This window comes from Pogona vitticeps, chromosome 3 (genome assembly GCF_051106095.1).
Source record: "Pogona vitticeps strain Pit_001003342236 chromosome 3, PviZW2.1, whole genome shotgun sequence".
Taxonomy (NCBI): Eukaryota; Metazoa; Chordata; class Lepidosauria; order Squamata; family Agamidae; genus Pogona; species Pogona vitticeps.
The window spans coordinates 244,890,410-244,909,118 of record NC_135785.1 but is presented as its reverse complement, the minus strand read 5'-3'; the positions used below and the strand labels follow the sequence as shown (position 1 = coordinate 244,909,118).

General features: G+C 41.4%; 1 protein-coding gene across 2 annotated transcripts; it reads left to right on the top strand.

The window, feature by feature from the left end:
* Window positions 1-15,034: 15,034 nt before the first annotated feature.
* Window positions 15,035-17,588, top strand: C3H11orf87 (chromosome 3 C11orf87 homolog). 2 transcript variants are annotated; one of them, XM_020803131.3, is made up of 2 exons: window positions 15,035-15,194; window positions 15,934-17,588. In XM_020803131.3, exon 2 carries the CDS (start codon window positions 16,103-16,105, stop codon window positions 16,577-16,579), a length of 477 nt encoding a protein of 158 aa, XP_020658790.3. In that variant the 5' UTR covers window positions 15,035-15,194; window positions 15,934-16,102; the 3' UTR covers window positions 16,580-17,588. The 2 variants fall into 2 exon arrangements, with proteins under 2 accessions (XP_020658790.3, XP_078246195.1); XM_078390069.1 differs by lacking the exon at window positions 15,035-15,194 and adding an exon at window positions 15,460-15,709.
* Window positions 17,589-18,709: the final 1,121 nt, after the last annotated feature.

Genomic DNA, 18,709 nt, shown 5'->3' with positions numbered 1-18,709 from the left:
CACTCTAGGGGAGAAAGGCATGATAAAGATCAAATGAATAAAAATAAATAAGAAATCATCAAACTTAATACACAGAAAACTAGAACTGAGTAGAAAAAAGTCAAATTGGATGCAGCACAATGTCATTGTTAATAGCAGTCACAATCCAAATTCAGTATAGCCATGGTGGTATACAGGTGTGTTAGAAGAAGGTACAGTAACGGCTTGAATTGAGACTTGGGACCATAATATGCTGAATTAGCCCAAAAAAGTACTGCTGTTTCTTTTTACACAGTGACAAACCAGTTGCCTGTGAGCAGGACAGAGCCCAATAATTCTATCCTGCTCATGTTCCCCCACCAACTGGTACGGTGAAACATTATGCTTATTCTTACTTGGAGTAGGCCTATTGAAGATAATGCAATTATAAGGTAAGGTAAAGGTTCCTCTTGACATTTAGTTCAGTGGTGTCCAATTCTAGAGCGTAGTGCTCATCCCCGTCTCCAAGTCATAGAGCCAGGGTTTGTCCATAGACAGTTTCCATGGTCACGTGGCCAGCGCAACTAGACACGGAATGCCGGTACCTTCCCACTGAGGTAGTACGTATTTATCTACTCGCATTTACATGCTTTTGAACTGCTAGGTTGGCAGGAGCTGGGACAAGTGACGGGAGCTCACCCCATCACGTGGATTCGATCTTACGACTGCTGGTCTTCTGACCTTGCAGCACAGAGGATTCTGCGGTTTAACCCACAGCGCCACCACATCCCCTACCAATTATAAGGTTGCCAGCCTTAAATAGGTCTAATGCCAGCCTGCCACTCAACAAGAATGTTTAATTTTCCAAGGCATTTTTTCATCTACTTTAGATTCAATCTGTTTTACTTCCAGTGTGTAATTCTTTACTTAATTTGGTTTTGCTCCCATATGAAATTTTAATTTGGTTTCAGTGTAAGCTGCCCTGAGAAATTGTTTTTGGTAGCATATAAATACTGGGTAGAATCCAGACTTTACTCATGTTTAGAGGAGATGCTCTCTGAAATCAATGGGATATTACATTGGTTCTGATAACTAGTCCCATTGATTTCAGTGGGTCTGAAGCATCAGCAGGTCTAGATTCAGTGGAAGGGGCAACTCCTCTCTGTAAGGAAAAAGACTATAAGAACAAAAATTTCCTACAGTACAGAAGTTGAATTTCAACTTTAACTATGCCTTGAGAAAAGACTGGTGCAGCTTTAATCAGCTTCAATCTTTCTCTATGGTTTTGCTTCGAAAAAAATAAAAAATGAGCCAGTGATACTAGTACTGAGCCCTATGAAAAGCATCAATTTCCAGGCAGCTTCTCTCTCAGCTGCCTGTTCATAAATATAGCATTTATCTTTTTTCAAAAAGCCCTGGTAGATCTGACAAGCGTAAAGGAATAATGTCAGTCATACAGCCCATCTCGTTAGTTTCCTATCTATACTAATGAGGCTACAATTCAAAATATTGCTTGCTGCCATCCTTGCACTTTCCAAGCTGATCTTCAACTCGTCCTTCTTTAATTATCTGCCTGGATTCTCATCAGCTAGACCTCTGAGCTTCCAAAGAGAGAAGTTACAGGTTTTTATTTTGTTATCTAAAGCAAAAGCCACCGCAGCAGCACACCTACCTACTTTTCTCTATTCTCGTTAGCAGGGGGTTCAATTCAATCTATCATGGTGTGGATCTAATATTCTCACCTTTAAAAACTCATTTTTGGCTTTTTAAAAAGATTGTTCAGGGTTGTTAAACTTCAGGTAACCATGTGGGGAACCATTTCACATGACCCAGATTGGAATGGTTTAAATCATAAATTTAAACTACCAGAATGAAAGACTTTTGTGTCCTTCCTTTGAACCTTTTCACATGTTATAATCCAGTTTATATATTTCTTGAACAAACTTGCACACTGATTGGATGCTATAACAATTGAACTATATAGGTTTACAGTTAAATTGAGCCTTTATATTGCCTCAAAATAGATCAAAGTCCTTTATTTGTTTAGCCTGTGTATCTTTTTGCCCCACAGAATTGTAATTTGCTAAAAGACTTTGTCCGTGCATATATTTTTGTATAGAAAAGAATTGTGAAATTAACTGATTTCTGATTTGGATCCTGTGTTTATGTGGAGGGAGTTGAAGTATCATCCATTACATGATGATATACAGCCATGCCCTATGCATGAATCTTGGCCTACTCTGTGGATTAGGATTAAAAGCAGAACTGCCTTAAGAAATAAAGAGTGTTTAATTGTCCTTCAATGTGGTTTCCCAGCTTCACAAGCTGCAAATTAGCATGCTGTTGTTTGGTGTTTAATTGCTGGGAGATAATCACTAGGTTTTGTATGTTGCTTGGGCCCACAGACCAGCTGTAAAGGATTATAATAATTGTACTTCTCCTAATTTCAAAGCTGCTCATGGGCTTCTGTCCTACAGTATTTGTAGGATGTGAGTTTGGAAAGTAGATGTTTGGGCTTTTGGAGGAAGGATGCTTTTGGAGGAAGGAATACTCCATGCTGGAGGGAGCTTCAGACAAGGACCTGGAGATTCGCAGATTCAGGACAGGAATATATTAGGGAACAGCAGTGTAGCATTCACCCCTTGTTATGCAAAACAAGTCATGCATTATTCATGTTCTATGCTGATGTGGTTGAGAGGTGGGGCCACCAGAGAGGTTAAAAAGGCCAACCCTGAGAGGAGAAAGGGGAAGTAGAGTTCAGTTAGAGTTAGGGAGAGGGAGAGAGAGTTGGGAGATCTGAGGTGTGATTAGTCTGAGGAGTGAATAGTAACTTGTGAGATTTAACTAGAAGATTGATGCTTGATGAACCTGAAGTAAACACTTATGAATTATTAAAGAAACATCTGTAATTAATAAACTTGTTTTAAGAAAAAGTGAAAATTCAATGGACCTTCATCTTTCCTAAGTAAAGTACGTTGATTTAGCGATCAACTGGTGGCAGTGTGTGAAAAGGTGTTTGGTTTGCCTTCGTATGCTCTGTGTTTGGAAGACAAACAGGGGCCACGAGGGCCAAACGTCACAAGCACATTCCACCATAGAAAAAGACATTATCTTGCATAGTGAACTGGAACACTTCAGATAGCAAAGGCAGGTGTTCTGTTGTAGGGTAAGTTCATTTAGTCATAAGGAACTTTCATGGAGTCAGGCTAATGTTCTACCCTGATCTAATTCAACTCTTGGCTTTTGACTAGCACAGCCTCAGAAAGTTGCTTCTTTGGAATCCTTCAGGTGACATGGGGATTTTTGTAGTCCAAAAACTTTCCCAAGTTCTGCTATCTAACCCAGTGGTTCTCAACCTTGGGTAACCCAGGTGTTCTTGGACTGCAATTCCCAGGCACCTTTATCACCAGCTGTACTGCCCAGGGTTGTTGGGAGCTGCAGTTCAAGAACACCTGGGTTACCCAAAGTTGAAAACCGCTGATCTAACCGAAGGGTTTCCTCACCCAGCTACATGACCCGGACCATCAAAACGTACCAGGATGGAACTTGCAAAGCAAGTATCTTAATTTTTTAAAAAAATGTTATGAGTTTCCAGGTTTTTTTTTTATAGAAGCACAATACAGAAAGCAAAAGGAATATCTTACATAAAAATTCATACCGAATGGCTTGCATGGAAAACCGACACTCATTAGCATTCCAAATGCAAAAAGGAGCCCAAAGCTTTTTTTTTTTTTAAATTTAGTATTTTCCCCCTGTAAGTGCTAGAACATTTCCAGCAGTTTCACATCAGGGATTTTAAAAAATGGTGATGAAGAGATCACAGTGCAGGAATATAAACAGGTATAGCGGTTTGCCCATTGTTCTTTTTTAAAATAAAATAATCTGCTGCAGGAGAGAAAAGTTGACAATATACTGGAGGCGATGCGTATCAGAACAGGAGAACATGGAAGACATTTTAATTGAATGTCAGCCTGCGCCTTGAGACGCTCAAGCCCACTGTACCTACCTAGTAACATGGGTGAAGAAGTTGCTAAAGGCTATCAGGTTTACACATGAGCAGCTCCAGAGACTGTGGGTAGAAAGGTGAAGACTTTTTCTCCTGTTCTTGGCACGTCTACTGGGGCTATGAGTATGCACCTGGGCACCTGAAGTAAGGAGAATTGTACTGCCTGGTGACATTCTGGTTTCCCTCTCTTGAGGTTTCAGAGTACAGCAAGTTGCCCAGGCCTTCCTATAGTTTCCATTTTACTTCAGCCTTCAGTCTGGTTATATATTCAGAAGAAAACAGCAGCATTTAGTGGAAGCGGAAAATAAAGAAAAGGGAGGTGAACAGCAAGGATTCAAAGGATTCTTGAGAGTAACATGCCATTTTAAAGAAAAGCGAGAGGGAGATGTGACTGAAGGGGGCATCTATCTATCTATCTATCTATCTATCTATCTATCTATCTATCTATCTATCTATCTATCTATCTATCTATCTATCTATCTATCTATCTATCTATCTATCTATCTATCTATCTATCTATCTATCTATCTATCTATCTATCTATCTATCTCCCCAAAAGGGAGACCCATAAATAATATAAGAGAAGAAAGTAGATAAAACAGGGACCTATGAAGGGGATGGAAAAACTAGCTGATAGACTCCTTCCTAGAAATAAAAAGGAAAAAAAACAATAAGAAAATAATTAGTTCAGGATAACAACATTCAACTAGTTAGGACTAGACTTTTTTTCTACATAAATTTGGTAAAGGAGAAGGAGAAAGCCGCACTTTCTTGTTGTTGCTTCTTAAAAAGCACCAGAAGGCTTCTTTGGGGAAAAATAACCAACGTGTGCCTCAATATAGACATTTCATGCTTTGTGCCAGCTTTTCACAGAAAAAGGGTATTAGCTAGGATCCTCTTGTGGAGCTCCACCTGTGCAGCAGGAATAATGACACAGGTGAGAGCAGATTGGCACTAATTAAAGAGCTGGGTTTTTTTTCCGGTTTTGAGGTGCATGTGACTCAACACACAATGAGATAAAGGCATGTTAACTCTGCCCCCCCATAAATGAGGTCATTTATGCAGAACTGTGGAGCTCCAGAAGAGATATTGGCAAATATATTTTACATCTTACTGGCCCAATCTTTTATTTGGGTCTCTGGTGTCTCTATAGAGTTGCTTAGAAAAGATCTGATGTCAGAGCTCAGAAGTTTTAGTAATAAATAACTAGTTACTTGTAATTGATTCCTTTCTTTAGGAAGTAAAGTAAAGGTACCTTATATAATAACTATATATTAATGAGGAATAACTTTACTTCGTGTTGTAACTGTAACTCCTAGTTGAGTATCATAGAGCTAAATAGGTACAGCACTAATGCAAATTCTTCCCATGTCATGTCAGTTCAGAGTTATTTCACGTGCTAAACATTAGAAAAATGGAAGGGGGGGCTTTGAACGTCAGTGATAGGGTTAGGTAAGAGGATGGTAATGATGGCAGAGAAAGGCGAAGAGGGACAATGTGACCCGTGGACACTTAAAATGCACCTCCCTGGTATAATTAAATGTTTCAGTGGGACCAGCAACACTGATTTAGATGCAAAAATATGGTATAGGGAAGTTCATAACAGAGGATGACCCTCTGTGTGATCACAGCATCAGCTGCCTTCAGTGATTAATGATTTTCCTCTAGTCACAGGCTATCTCTTACATCTGTTTCTGGCTTCACCCAAGTCTTTTTGTGTAAAATATAGCATCCTTCTATGAAGCAAAATCACAGTTCTTGCAGGATGAAATTTTGCTCTTAGCTTGAAGAATTTACTGTGTGTATTTTGGAAGGTGTGCAGTGCATGCTGCATTATTCTGTTCAGCGATTTTATTGCTCTAATCACGTAGTTAGGTTGTGCTGTACATCTGGGGGGGGGTGTCATCATCCAAATTTCCCTTCTATTCATGCATGACATGCCTGTTGGAAGATAATGAGGATTTAACACATGCGTCCAAGCATAGACTATACCGTAAGTTTAATAAAATTAAAATTAAAATAAAATTTGACCCAAAGAAATATGTAGCAATTCCACAAGCCGTAGTGAGTGATGTACAAAATTATCTATGAACTGTGCTCCAAATGTGTGATGAGAAGCAGAGGAATAGTTATTAACAAAACCCAATTCACATTATGGATCATTATGCCGCAACTCCTCTCCAGCACAGGACAAAATAAAAACAATGATTCATCTGAGCGCCCTTTTATGATTGTGGTACTACATTTTCCATTCTGCTCCTAGTTTTGATTTTTCTAATGCAAACCTGTCCACCACATGCACATATCACAGATATCTAGCAAATTCTGTAACCAACTAAGAAAATTAGAAAGATCACGTGTCCTGTTGCAGGCTCAAGTAGGCTTTGATAGTGATTTCTTAAAGTCCAGTCGCTGGGATTAAAACCAGTTAAGCAACACACTAACAGTCGCTCCAGACAGGACAGGGTTAAATCGGAGCAGCAGACAAACCAAAATCAAAGACTCACATCTTAGTAGGACAAATTCGGTTGGAACAGCTGGAGATATCAAGGCAAGTTCAGGTAATCCAAAGAGCAGGAAAAGGAGAGAACAAGGACAGTTTCAGAACAAAAATGAAACACATTGCCTGATACCCAGTAACATAAAGTTGTGCCGTGAAAGACTGATGGACAAGTGGTGGTGAATGTTTGACATTTAAGACAACTTCCCCCTCCCATCCCACTGGTCTTCTGCTGGATCAAAGGGGGGAGGATCTGGGAGCTCAGGAACCCATGGAAGGGCAGGTAGGAAATCTTTTTTTAACAAAATGCAGCTGCTGGCATCATCAGGCTTACAGGGTGCAACATTATATTACTGGATTTCAGCCAGTCCAAGGTGAGGCACCAGAAAAATAATCATAATAACAGGCACAGTTTGCAAGGCTTGCAAGAACAACTGGCAGCCTGGCAAGGTCAACTACAGGAAATGATACATCTGAGCAACTTAACTGAGCCAGGGCTGAGTTGTTTTTTAACTGTTGCTTGGACTGCATTAAGAGCTCAAGTTCATTCACTCCAGGATTAAGTCTTACTAGGAGGAAATGCCTTCACTTGAAGAGATTTCTTGCTCCCTAGGTGTCCCCTGTTCCTGAGAAGTCCTTCCTTGTAGCTGTATGCTTCAGCTGGTGGATTACTGCCAAACCTGTACCTTCAAGTATCACCATTCCCAAAGGGTTGGACACTCACCCAGACTCCTCCTCTGACTAAGGGGTTGAACTTTCAATCAAGAAAGGTGTGGCCTCTTGTACCCTTCCAAGACCAAGGACACTAGGAACTCATTCCACACCATCTTCACAGGGAGAGGATTCAACCCCTTCCTTGTTGGATGACTCTTCAAGAATCATTACACATGTACTTGCTATAAGGTGAAGGATCCTCTTCATATTCTGACAGCTATATTCCAGCTATATCACGGCAATCAGTTAGAAGCCACATTCTGTCTGGCAGTGAGTAGATTGACAGTCAGCAGTGAGGGGGGGGGCAGCGATAGCTCAAAATGGGTAGGTCAAGAGCCACAACGTCATCTATTTCCCTTTCTTTGATCCCTTTCTCTATTGATATTTCTCCTGTCTTTTTCTACCTACCTCCATGTGATGCTGCAACAATGACAGCTCACTCATATCCAAAGTCTGCAACTACAAAGTCTGCTTTGGGTTCCTTGTTGGGAGAAATGTGACATAAATATACCGTTTCTCCAAAAATAAAACCTAACCTGAAAATAAGCTCTAGTATGATTTTTTTTCAGGATGCTTGTAATATAAGCCCTACACCACAAATAAGCCCTAGTTAAGTGAAACCCCGTCCTCCACCATTGTGCAGCAATCAGAAGACATGGCTGTATTTGAATAAATGTAGATTGTTGCACATGGAAAAAAATAAAATATCTCCTGAAAATCAGCCCTACTGCGTTTTTTGGAGCAAAAATTAATACAAGACCCTGTCTTATTTTCAGGGAAACATGGTAAAACTAATGATGATGATGATGATGTACATGTTTAGAATGTACATGTGGTGTGAAATATAGGTGTGAGAGGTAAAACCCTGTCTTCAGTAATACCTCACCTTTAATGTCAGCTCTGTTCTTTAAGCAAAATTCTGTTTTGCTTCATCTTGAAATGTTTGGAATTGGATCCAAAAGGGTAAAATTGAAAATGTGAAGTTTTGTTGTTCCCTATGAGCATGAATATGTGCACCATTTCTCTATCATCCCTAGTGAGATTTAACTGTTCTTTCTAGTAAAATGTATGTTCCATCCAGTTGCACAAGCAAACGTTATTGAAGTCAGGCACAGAAATCATTATCTGTATCACCTTCCCCCACCATAAATCTTCATGACCAGGTTTATCAGATCAATTAATCTTTGCCCATTTTCTCACATTAGAGATTTACCCTCCCGTACTGCACATTTTGCAGCCTGAAGAAAAGGACTGTTCCATGTACAGATGCCAGGTGGAGGGCAGCTTAATCATACTTCTGCACTGGGGATGGCACAGTTCTCCAATACACTGGGGGCATTAAGGTAGTTTCAGTGAATCAGGATATGATATGTGGTAGAAGAGAATAGCTGTGGCATCCAAGATGAACAGCAGCCACTGCTTTAGCATCGGCTGCCTGAGCTGATTGCTTCACAGTCCTTGGTAGCAGAAGTAGCCCTAATGGGTTAATAAGTATTGCTTTGAATGGCAGGATAAAAATATTATAAACCAACCAATAAATAATAAATGTGAAATTTCACTCTAATGCCTTAAATACAAAGACAAATTGCCCCATACCAAGTCGCGAAAACAATTCCATATGGTACCTCTCAAGATTAAACCGTAATAATGTACAGTGGACCCTCTACTTATGGAATTAATCCGTATTGGAATGGTGGCTGCAGGTCGAAAAGTCTGTAGGTCGAGTCTCCATTGACCTACAATGCATTGAAAACCGATTAATCCCGTAACCTGCCGTTTTTGTTCCATTTTTGTTCCATTTTGGGTTTTTTCTGGTCTGTAGGTCGATTCTCTGGCTGTAAGTCGAACCTAAATTTTACAGCCAGAGAAGTCTGTAACTTTAAAAGTCTGTAAGTCGAGCCGTCTGTAAGTCGAGGGTTCACTGTATTACATGTGGACCAGTTTTGAAGACTGTTAAGAAACTACAGTTAGGATGCAAGTATATGGGCATTTGTTCAGCTGTTTAAACTGCTTTGGTTCGCTCCTTTTCCCTGTGACCACCAAACGTAAGTGCCAGCACAAACCAGCCCATCTCTAGAGTGCTCCTACCTGCACCTTTTTGGATCCCTGTCAGAGGCTACTCTTTTTTTAGGTGTAGGTGACATCACTCCATTTTAGTCATTTGCAGCATGTGCAATCGCTGGGATGAAACCAACAGCAGATGGCTTGCTGTCAATTTCCTATTCAGTTTCATTTTCTAAATCTTGTTAAGTGACTTAAGCAGACAGCTTAGCCACTTCATGATATTGGGAAATTAAAAACTTCTGCTGCTACGAGGAGGAGGAAGAGAGAAAGGAAGCAAAGCTTTGTTTTTAAAAGCCCATCATGGCAGCACTGATGCACTGTACCTTTTGAAAGTTTCGTCCCAGCAAGAAGAGGAGACAGAAGTAGGCAAAGCAAAGGATTTTTCTTTTTTTCTTTCCCTTTAAAAGGAGTTGAGTCAAACAGAGTCACTTGACGTGTGTACACCATATGGGTGCAAAGATTGCACCAAATAGCATACCACATCTCTATGAGAGCTTAAGTGACTTTATTTAGCTCAATCAAACCCACTCCAATTGTGCATTCTAGCCAAGCCTTTTATTCAAGACACAGCTTTGTAGCTACCAGGACATGAACAGCCTTATCCATGTTCAGCTTCAAATGATGAGAAGACATCCATCATGAGATGACCAATAGGCAGCTCATCAAGCAAGTCTGGACCTCATCACTAAGCTCAGGAGAAGCCTGGTACACATGGGTATCATCAGCATATATAGATAATGAAAACCCAAGCTATAAATTAATGCACCCAAGGGAAATGTATATAGATAGAAAAGAACCAGGCCCAGTACTGTGCCTTTGGAAGGAAAGGCAAGATTCAGAGGTTTTAGTACCCACAGAGATGGAAAAGGAAGAAGAAAACAAAGAGCTAGCATTTCCAGAAGTTGGGAAACATGCAACACTATATCATAGCTCCCTTCTCAAGACTTCTTCCTACAGTCACTCAGCCACATGCCTCCTGATGATCCTGAGATGGTAGAGCTGAGAGTGAGGAGGTGAACAGATATGGGGAGATGCTATAGGTGTTGACTAGAGATGGGCATGAACATCTCTTGACTAGAGATGGTTCATAAGCATGGCACCACAGGTGCTGCGCATTCCTGCCCCCCTCCTTACTGGCTCAATTTCCCACCCACGAGCTGGTGTGCACTCCACTCCACTCCACCTCTTCCTCTTCAGCTCTTCAATCAGTCTATGGCAGGAGTACAGGCTTCCCTGTCTCACCTCCTTGGCTGATCACCCACTCAAACAGGGAAGCAAGATAGGCAAACCCATGCTTTGCCAGGGACTGGTCCAATAGCCGAAGAGGAGTGAGTGGGTCACTGGATGAGGAGGCAAAGGAAGGGAACAAGCAGTACCTGTGGTGCTATGTTTAGAAATAAGCATGAACCGCTGAACCGAGGTTTGTGCCCATGTCTAATCTTGACTAAGAATGTTTCATTCCCCAACATACACCCTGGTCTACTTGACCAGGTGTGCTCTAGGGAGCTTACTGTAAAGCAAAGATTCCAAAGGCTGGCATATAAATCTAGTGCATTAAGCTTATTAGGTAGGCTGCCTCCATTCCCATAAAAGAATTAAAAACTCAGTAGTTTGGTGAAGGCTAGGACTGTCTTTAAAGGGACGTGGTGGTGCTGCGGGCTAACCGCAGAAGCCTGTGCTGCAAGGTCAGAAGACCGAGCAGTCATAAGATTGAATCCACGTGATGGAGTGAGCTCCCATCGCTTGTCCCAGCTCCCACCAACTTAGTGGTTCGAAAGCATGCAAATGAAGGTAGATAAATAGGGACCACTTCGGTGGGAAGGTAACAGCATTCTGTGTCTAAGTCGCACTGGCCATGTGACCACGGAAGATTGTCTTCAGACAAACGCTGGCTCTATGGCTTGGAAACGGGGATGAGCACCGCCCCCTAGAGTCAAACACAACTGGACAAAAATTGTCAAGGGGAACCCTTACCCTTTACCTAGGACTGTCTTTAGTACCACACTCCCTCTCAGCCAGTTTCTTGAAAAGATTTTTGTATTTTATTAAAAGAATAATAAACTAAAAGGAAAATTTAAAAGAATACAAACTCTATGGTTACAAGGAAAAGATAGTAAAAACAAATCAGGAGCAAATGTAATTACAGGAATATAGCATTCAAATAAAAACTCACCAGAAAATAATAAATATATCTTAAAACAAGCTCTTAAAAGTATTAAATAACTGCCGTGGGTCATGTGGCTGAACCAAAATAGTAGACTGATAAAAAGCCTGCTTAGGTTTATCTAAATTTTAAAAATACCTTCTCAGTGCAAATTTTCAAAGGTGACGGGAATGCTCTGATGCAGCACACTTCATTGTCATTCTAAATGACGAAAAGAAAACTGCTCATTTTAAAGCTCTTGAGTCAGCCAAGGGTGAACATTGCGGGCTAATTGCTCCAAAGCAGCACTAGTTGCCATTTGGAAAGTAGCAGTGAGTTCAACTACTGAGCTGACTTGTAAACTACCATTAACCTGCAAATGCTGTGGCCCTGACCAATTCAAAAATGGCTGTAAGGTCTCCTGATTCAGGGGCTGACATAAAATTGCTAGAAGAAACTTTAGACACAATCCTTGTGCTAACCATCTGAACAGGTACAATAGGGGGAGGAGGAAATGTACAAAAACTATGCAAGAAAAAAATATTAGAGAGGCCACTATCTAAAAAGTAGCTGGATTATAGCCCCCTTGTAAATAAATAAATTATAGCCCCCTTATAAATAAACAAATCCAAGGGTCTATTATAATCATATTATGAGTATGTAATTCAGAAGAAAAGTCGTCCCACAATTATCCAAGGTGGCTTTAGATCTAAAAAGCTAGATAATTCCCCCAGGAAGTTCATTTCCAAAGTTGAGTTTGGAGGATGGTAAATGCATGCCAATCTCACTACAGGATGTAGTAAAGAAACAGAATGAACCTTGAAGGAAGTTAACACATCAGTTCCCATCTGATGGACTGGCTTGCTGGCAAAAGCTGACTTGAATACTACTGCAACCCCTCCTCCACATCTTGCTAGGCAATGGGAATGGGAGCAGATTTAGCCTCCTGTAGAAAAGGTGGGTAAAGCCAAAGATTCATCCTGAGCAAACTGTCTCTGAAATGCAAGCAGCTGAAATAGATTGATAAATTAAGTAGTTCAACAAAGTATCTGCCTTACAAACAAGGGATTGGACATTCCATACCAGGCAATGAAGAGAAAATTGTGGACTGTCAGATCACAGAAGAACTGCCAATGTCCATGAAGTAACTGTCTACTGCTGTTGAATAACTACCCACCCCCTTCTTGGCCTAAATTGCAGCACTGGAATAAGCTAAAGCTGTAGACATATCCTAATGATATACTTAACAGATGTTCAAAACAATTCTTATTTCAAGTGTCTGATGCAGTCCCTCAACACAATCTTCAGAACAAACTCATAGTGTTTGTTGAATGTCTCTCCTCCCACATACTTAATTGTTTAAATAGTTAATTACTTCAGCTGCACAGAGCATCTTATCAGTACTGAAGAAGTAGCTGAAACAGCAAAGACATATCAGCACCATCCAGTGAGTTGAAAGGATATTAGAAATAATTCAACCTTTCTAGGTACCAGGTAGGTATTATGTCTTGATGAGAATCTCCGTACACTTACAAGGCTTGCAAAGATTAGAAACCAAGAAGCAGGAAACAATTAATTTTAAACCCTAAAAGACTAAAATGCTAAGGCTGTTAATAAACTTTTCAAACTATGTTCTAATAAATTGTCCTCCATCCTTCTTTGGTCTTCCTGAAGACAACGTAAAATTCCCCTTGGTGCAGCAATTCCCTGAGAGGATAGCTCATGTTGATTAACATATCAGAATAAAGCCTGAATATGCTGCTTCACCTGAAAAAATTAATTCTGGAAATACGCCTCATGTACAAATTAAACATTACTAATTTTGATTTTAAAAGAATTTGACATAGCAGTACATCCAATACAAGTAAACTGTTTCAAATATCATATGATTTAAGTAAAATAGCATCAAGTGGTGAGAATGATGGGGCAGCCACATATTGTAATACACATAGAAGATCATTAGGAGAAGCTATGGCTGGCCTTTGATCATTTGGGACTCCAAGTAAGGTTCCCGGCATTTTCATGCCATTTGTTCATCATCTGGATCATTTTAATTTTACCTCATCACCATTTTTAACCTCATTTGAAGTCCACTACACCCCCTCCCCCGGTGTGGTTCAGCAGATAAAATGAGAGACCACGACTCTGGAGGACAGGGTACAAATCTCCAGTTGACAATGGAAACTCATTTGGACGTGCATGGAAGTAGTAAAACCACTCCTTAAATATATCACTTACCTTGAAAGTCCTATTAGAGTCACTATAAGTCAGTTCTGACTTGACAGCACAGAACACACACCTTTTGATGCATGGTTAGCAGGAGTTTTTCATCTCTGATATTTAACTCAGAATGGGTGAAAAGTTTTGTTAAAATTTCTCAATAAATGCATTCCAAACATTGTTTAAAAAATCATATGTTAAAGGTTTTTAGCAACTTGAGATTATGAAAAGTTCAAACAACACAGAGGAAAACAAAACAAAATATTCCATCTATCCAGAGAACCTGGAGTGTTTAATTTGAAATGTTCAAAGTATGGTTTAGATTTTCTGCATATTCAACCAGATTTGTGGTGCTGAATTAGCATTCCTATTATTTTTCTTCTCTTGACAGGTTTCTCATCTTTATCACACATATAGCAGGCAGGGTAGAGCATTCTCCATGCTGTAAATAGCACTACTTATCAAGTTTGGCCAACACAGATGGGTGAGAACATAGCTGGAAGATACATAGCTTACTCCATGGAATCTGTGTGCATGGCTGCATAAATACATTAAAAGTGGAGCCATAAAATACTTCTAGGTAAGCCTCTCTGTACTTACTCCTGAGCAGAGGCATATAAGAATGCAGTATTAATACTGATCCATTGTTCTCCTTTTGTTGTCCAACAATCTGCATTTCATTTCTAACAATGAAAGCTTAACATTCAACCTCTAAATGAAGCAGCCCCCTTGAATTAATAGGAACTTGCTAAATCAACACTTGATGTCAAATCTATTGATTCGATGGGTCTACACTAGCTGGGACTAACAACGGGACTTAAGCTCTCCTTGTCATCTGTCATTTCAGAGAATAAACCCCAAGGTCTGAGGAGGGACTGTAGATTTACAGCTTGACTTTATTGGGGAGGACCAATGTGTTTCCCTGATCTGGCGGTAGACTGGAAAGGGCAGGCTTTTAAAAAAAACTTCTGAGGGAATGGGAAGGCTTCTCTGTTGAGGTGATCCCGGACTGGGATGGAGTGGTCTCCTCTTTTCACTTCTGAGACCACGACAATGCTTGTCTGGCTGAAGGGAAAGGCTTATGAACTGGGCAAGATAAGATGTAAGGAAGCTTCAGGCTCCTCTTCACGCGAGGGAGTGTCCGGCAGGCAATGGAAGCGGATGAAGAGGAGAACCACCACTACCACCACCCCCGGCTGAGGCGGCGGCTAGAGAGGGGCACTGCCTCGAGAGCCGAGTCGCCGGCCGGAAGCTTCTGTCCCAGGGCAGGAGCCCGTGAGGCGTCCGTCCCCTGAAGAGGCGAGAGCGCCTCACAGCCATCGCCGCCCCTGAGGCAACGACAGGGAGCGGCGGGAAGCCGAGGCCAGTCAGAAGCACTTGCTGCGTGACGTCACCGCCCGGGCTGGCTATAGGCTCTCTTGAAGCGGCAGCGGCGGCGGCGGCGGCTTTGGCTCTGCCGGCTTCGCTCAGTGCTTTCCGCAGCCGGTGTGCGACCGCGGCGGCAGGTCGGGGGGGCTCGCTCTCTCGCTCCTCTCTCCGGCACACACGCACACACACACACGCACAAACATACACCAGACTCTGTTCAGGTAAGGTGTAAGGGGTTGGAGTAGTGCCTTTTCGTGTCTGTCGCCCGCCTTCTTCGCCCTTGCAGCCCCAGCTCCAAAGAGAAGGTTCTCCCCCCCCCCCAGCCCAGCGCCGCTCGGGAGCAGCCGGTGCGGGTTTCTCGGGGAATTCTGGCCGGGCAGGGTGGCCGCGGCGGCGGTGGCAGAAGAGGGGAAGCCCCGGAAGATGCGCCCGGAGGGAAGACGCCTAAGTGCAAACTTTGCTGGGCTCTGGAAGTTGGGGGGGGGTGGTGGTGGTGGTGGTGGCAGGAATGGGCAGGCAGGAGCAACGAGCAGGCTGCTGCGTAATTGGAGGGGTGGTGATGGAATAAGGCTGCCAACATATATTCATATATCTTTCATCCTTTCACACGTGTGTGTGTGTCCTTTTCTGGAATGTGGGGAACAGCTGGGATGGCTATTGTGCAGCCCTCAAATTTCCAGGGCATTGTCTTGCATGTTTAAATTTCTCCACCTCCAACAGACTGTGTCGCCTTATTGTAAGTACCACCACTGAAGCGTGTTGGTATTTAGGCTAATTATTGAGGGAATGTTGTGTCTGCAAAGATAAATTTGGGGGGGGGGGGGTGAAGGCGGGTAGATGTTAAGGGGAAAATAATGGAAGATAAGAAGGTTATTCTATTCAGTGCCTTGCTGTATTTTGTTTTAGGGGAAGGGAGGCTGCGATAGAATACTCATTCTTCTTTTATTTTATTTTTTTCAGCGTGGTCCTTCATTTCCTCTCGCAAAGGAGAAGGAAAGGCAGGAGAGAGCGCGAAAGGCTGTGTGAAAGGAAGACATTTCCAAAAGGAGGGTATCGTTGCCAGCGTCCCCCAGTACAAGCATCTGCAGCGAGAGGAGGACGATCCTCGTCTTTCCAAAAAGCCTTCTCAATGAGTGCCAAGCTCTCCAAGGAGTTGAGGCTGTCCCTGCCGCCTTGTCTCTTGAATAGGACATCTGGCTCTTCAAATGCCAGTGGCACCTGCATCACACAAATGGGGCAGCTCTTCCAGTCTTTCTCTTCCACGTTTGTTCTAATTGTTTTGGTCACCCTCATTTTCTGCCTGATTCTCCTCTCTCTCATTACTTTCCACATCCACAAGAGGAAGATGAAGAAACGGAAAATGCAGAAGGCTCAGGAGGAATACGAACGTGACCACTGCACCAGCACTACCACCACCACCACCACCGAGGCAGTGGGTGATCCTTGTGAAATACCCGAAGGAAGAGAATTGTCCAGGCTGGAAAGAAATACCCGGGATTCTAGTGTCCAGTGTACGTCTGCCCCAGAACCTCAGAACACCCATCCTGAATTGTCATGTTTGGACACAGATACTCCAGGGCTTTTTCAAACAGTGGTATTGTCTTGATTTTATTTATTGATTTTTGTGGGGACCTCACCAAAAGACAGTATTTGGTACTTGTACATATTTCAACGGTTACTATTATAATCTTGAAGGAAAAAAAATCAAACAATATTATTACTACTATTAATAATGAAAGAACCAATCAACACACCTGAATTCAAACGCATGACAAATTGCATTGCGTTTCTCATTGACTTTTTCAAGGGGGAAGGATGCACTTTTGTTTTGTTTGTTTATTCCTTTCAGAGAAGACAAGATAAAGCTGCACAGTGCTACCAAATATAAAAATAACCTGCCCTAAAAGAAATGGTGCAGGCAATACAATTGTGATGTATACGTAGAAGCAATCCAGATGATACAGAATAGCAAAAATCTGTATTTCCCTAACCTCCTTTATTGGGAATTACATAGAATGGTATTTAAAGGATTGTTTTAGATCAACCAACAAGAATGGAAAAGGGAGGGAGAGCTGAAGGGGGTGGGGTGGGATGGAACAGAAAGGGAGAGACTGCTTCCAAATGATGCATCTGGAGTTTCATATCAGTAGCATTGGAGGGTGGGACTGCCTTTTGCCCAATTTGCAGTGCACCAAGAATGAGATGACCTTTCTGTAAGGGGTTCCCTATCGGTATTTGTTCTGTCTTCCTCTTTTTTCCATTCTTCTTTTTAGAGATTTTTTTTGTTTGATTTTAAAATATCTGCCCATGCTTAAGCGCAAATAAGCCAAAAATGACCTCCCGCCACCCAGTGCTTTCCTCCCTTCTTTTTTAAAATTGTTATTTCTCTCTCTCTCTCTGCAGTATTACATGCCCTGTGCCCTGCAAAGCTGCGAATGCCAAACAGTTTAGCTATGCTTCTGTATCTATATCTATCTATGGGAGGGAATGGGGTAGTTACTCCAAAAGAATGTTTTGGGTTGTATCTTTCTTTCTTTCTCTCTAGGCATTTTAAAGTGTAATAGGCTTTTTCTTATATTAAATCTGGAGTAAGATACCCTTTGTGGTGACCAAGACCAAGGTGATGTGCAGTACCTTATTTTACCATCAGTTCAAGTTGTAACATTGTTGGTATCACAAGGAATCCATTTCGTGCTATATCTTATATACCCTCATCTACAATATATTCTGGTCTATCCTGATTTAGTTTGCCTTCTAAAAACTAAATTTAACATTGATATATTATAAATTTGCCTTCTGTTGTTCTGGGTGGGATATATATTTGCCACCTTCTGTAGAACACTATGTGGTAACAGCGTACTGCCTGTTCCCACCTTCTCTTCACTTGTGAATCCATACCCAGAGGATGCATGTCAACATGCCATTTATTGAAACAGTGAAATATTTAAAAAGAAGCTGATGTGGCTTTCTAGCATGATAAACCATTACAACTTAATTGAGGAAAGAGAAGGGATAGGAACGTGTGTGTGTGTGTGTGTGTGTGTGTGTGTGCGTAACAATCCTGTTTAACTTAATCACTTCTAAGTTCCATTTATTTCAGTGTATGAGAGGTAAAAAGGCCCAAATCAATTTTAGTCCCAAGCAGAATAGACCAGTTCAATTGAATGGGACTTTCTAGTCAACACTTTGGAGCATTCTACAGCTTTAAATGCTTTTCTTCTGATGGGATCTAAAACTGAATTTAGCCTTGTGTTCATTGGCTACAATCCTCACTTGTTTACTTTGCCGAAATTCTCATTGTGTGAAATACCACTTCTCAGTATACATTCATAGGACCGTGCTGTAAGTCTACAATCCTAAATTCCACTGTACCAAGAAATGGATTATAATTCCCAAAAGCCCACACTAAAATAAATCTGTTAGTCTTAAAGGTGCCGCAAGACTTTATTTTCTTTCAGTTTTGCCTGCATACCGAAACAGATTAACATGGCTACCTCTTTGAAAAATTGTTGAATATTAGACTTTTTCCTAAGTAAACATACATCTGAATGTATTGCAACCCACCCCCCCTAGAAGTTAATGGAATTTAGATACATTTTTTGCCCAGATCATGGGTAATTTTTAAAACAATTCCTACCTCAGTTATTTTGGTCAAAATAAATTTTACTAATACTAATTGTAATTGTTTTGTCTCAACAGTTACTTAATAAACAACCAGCTGTTGTTATTTCCTGAA

Bases quoted from the DNA above. Each gene is read 5' to 3' on its own strand.
- C3H11orf87 (XM_020803131.3), top strand. From the start codon at position 16,103: ATGAGTGCCAAGCTCTCCAAGGAGTTGAGGCTGTCCCTGCCGCCTTGT.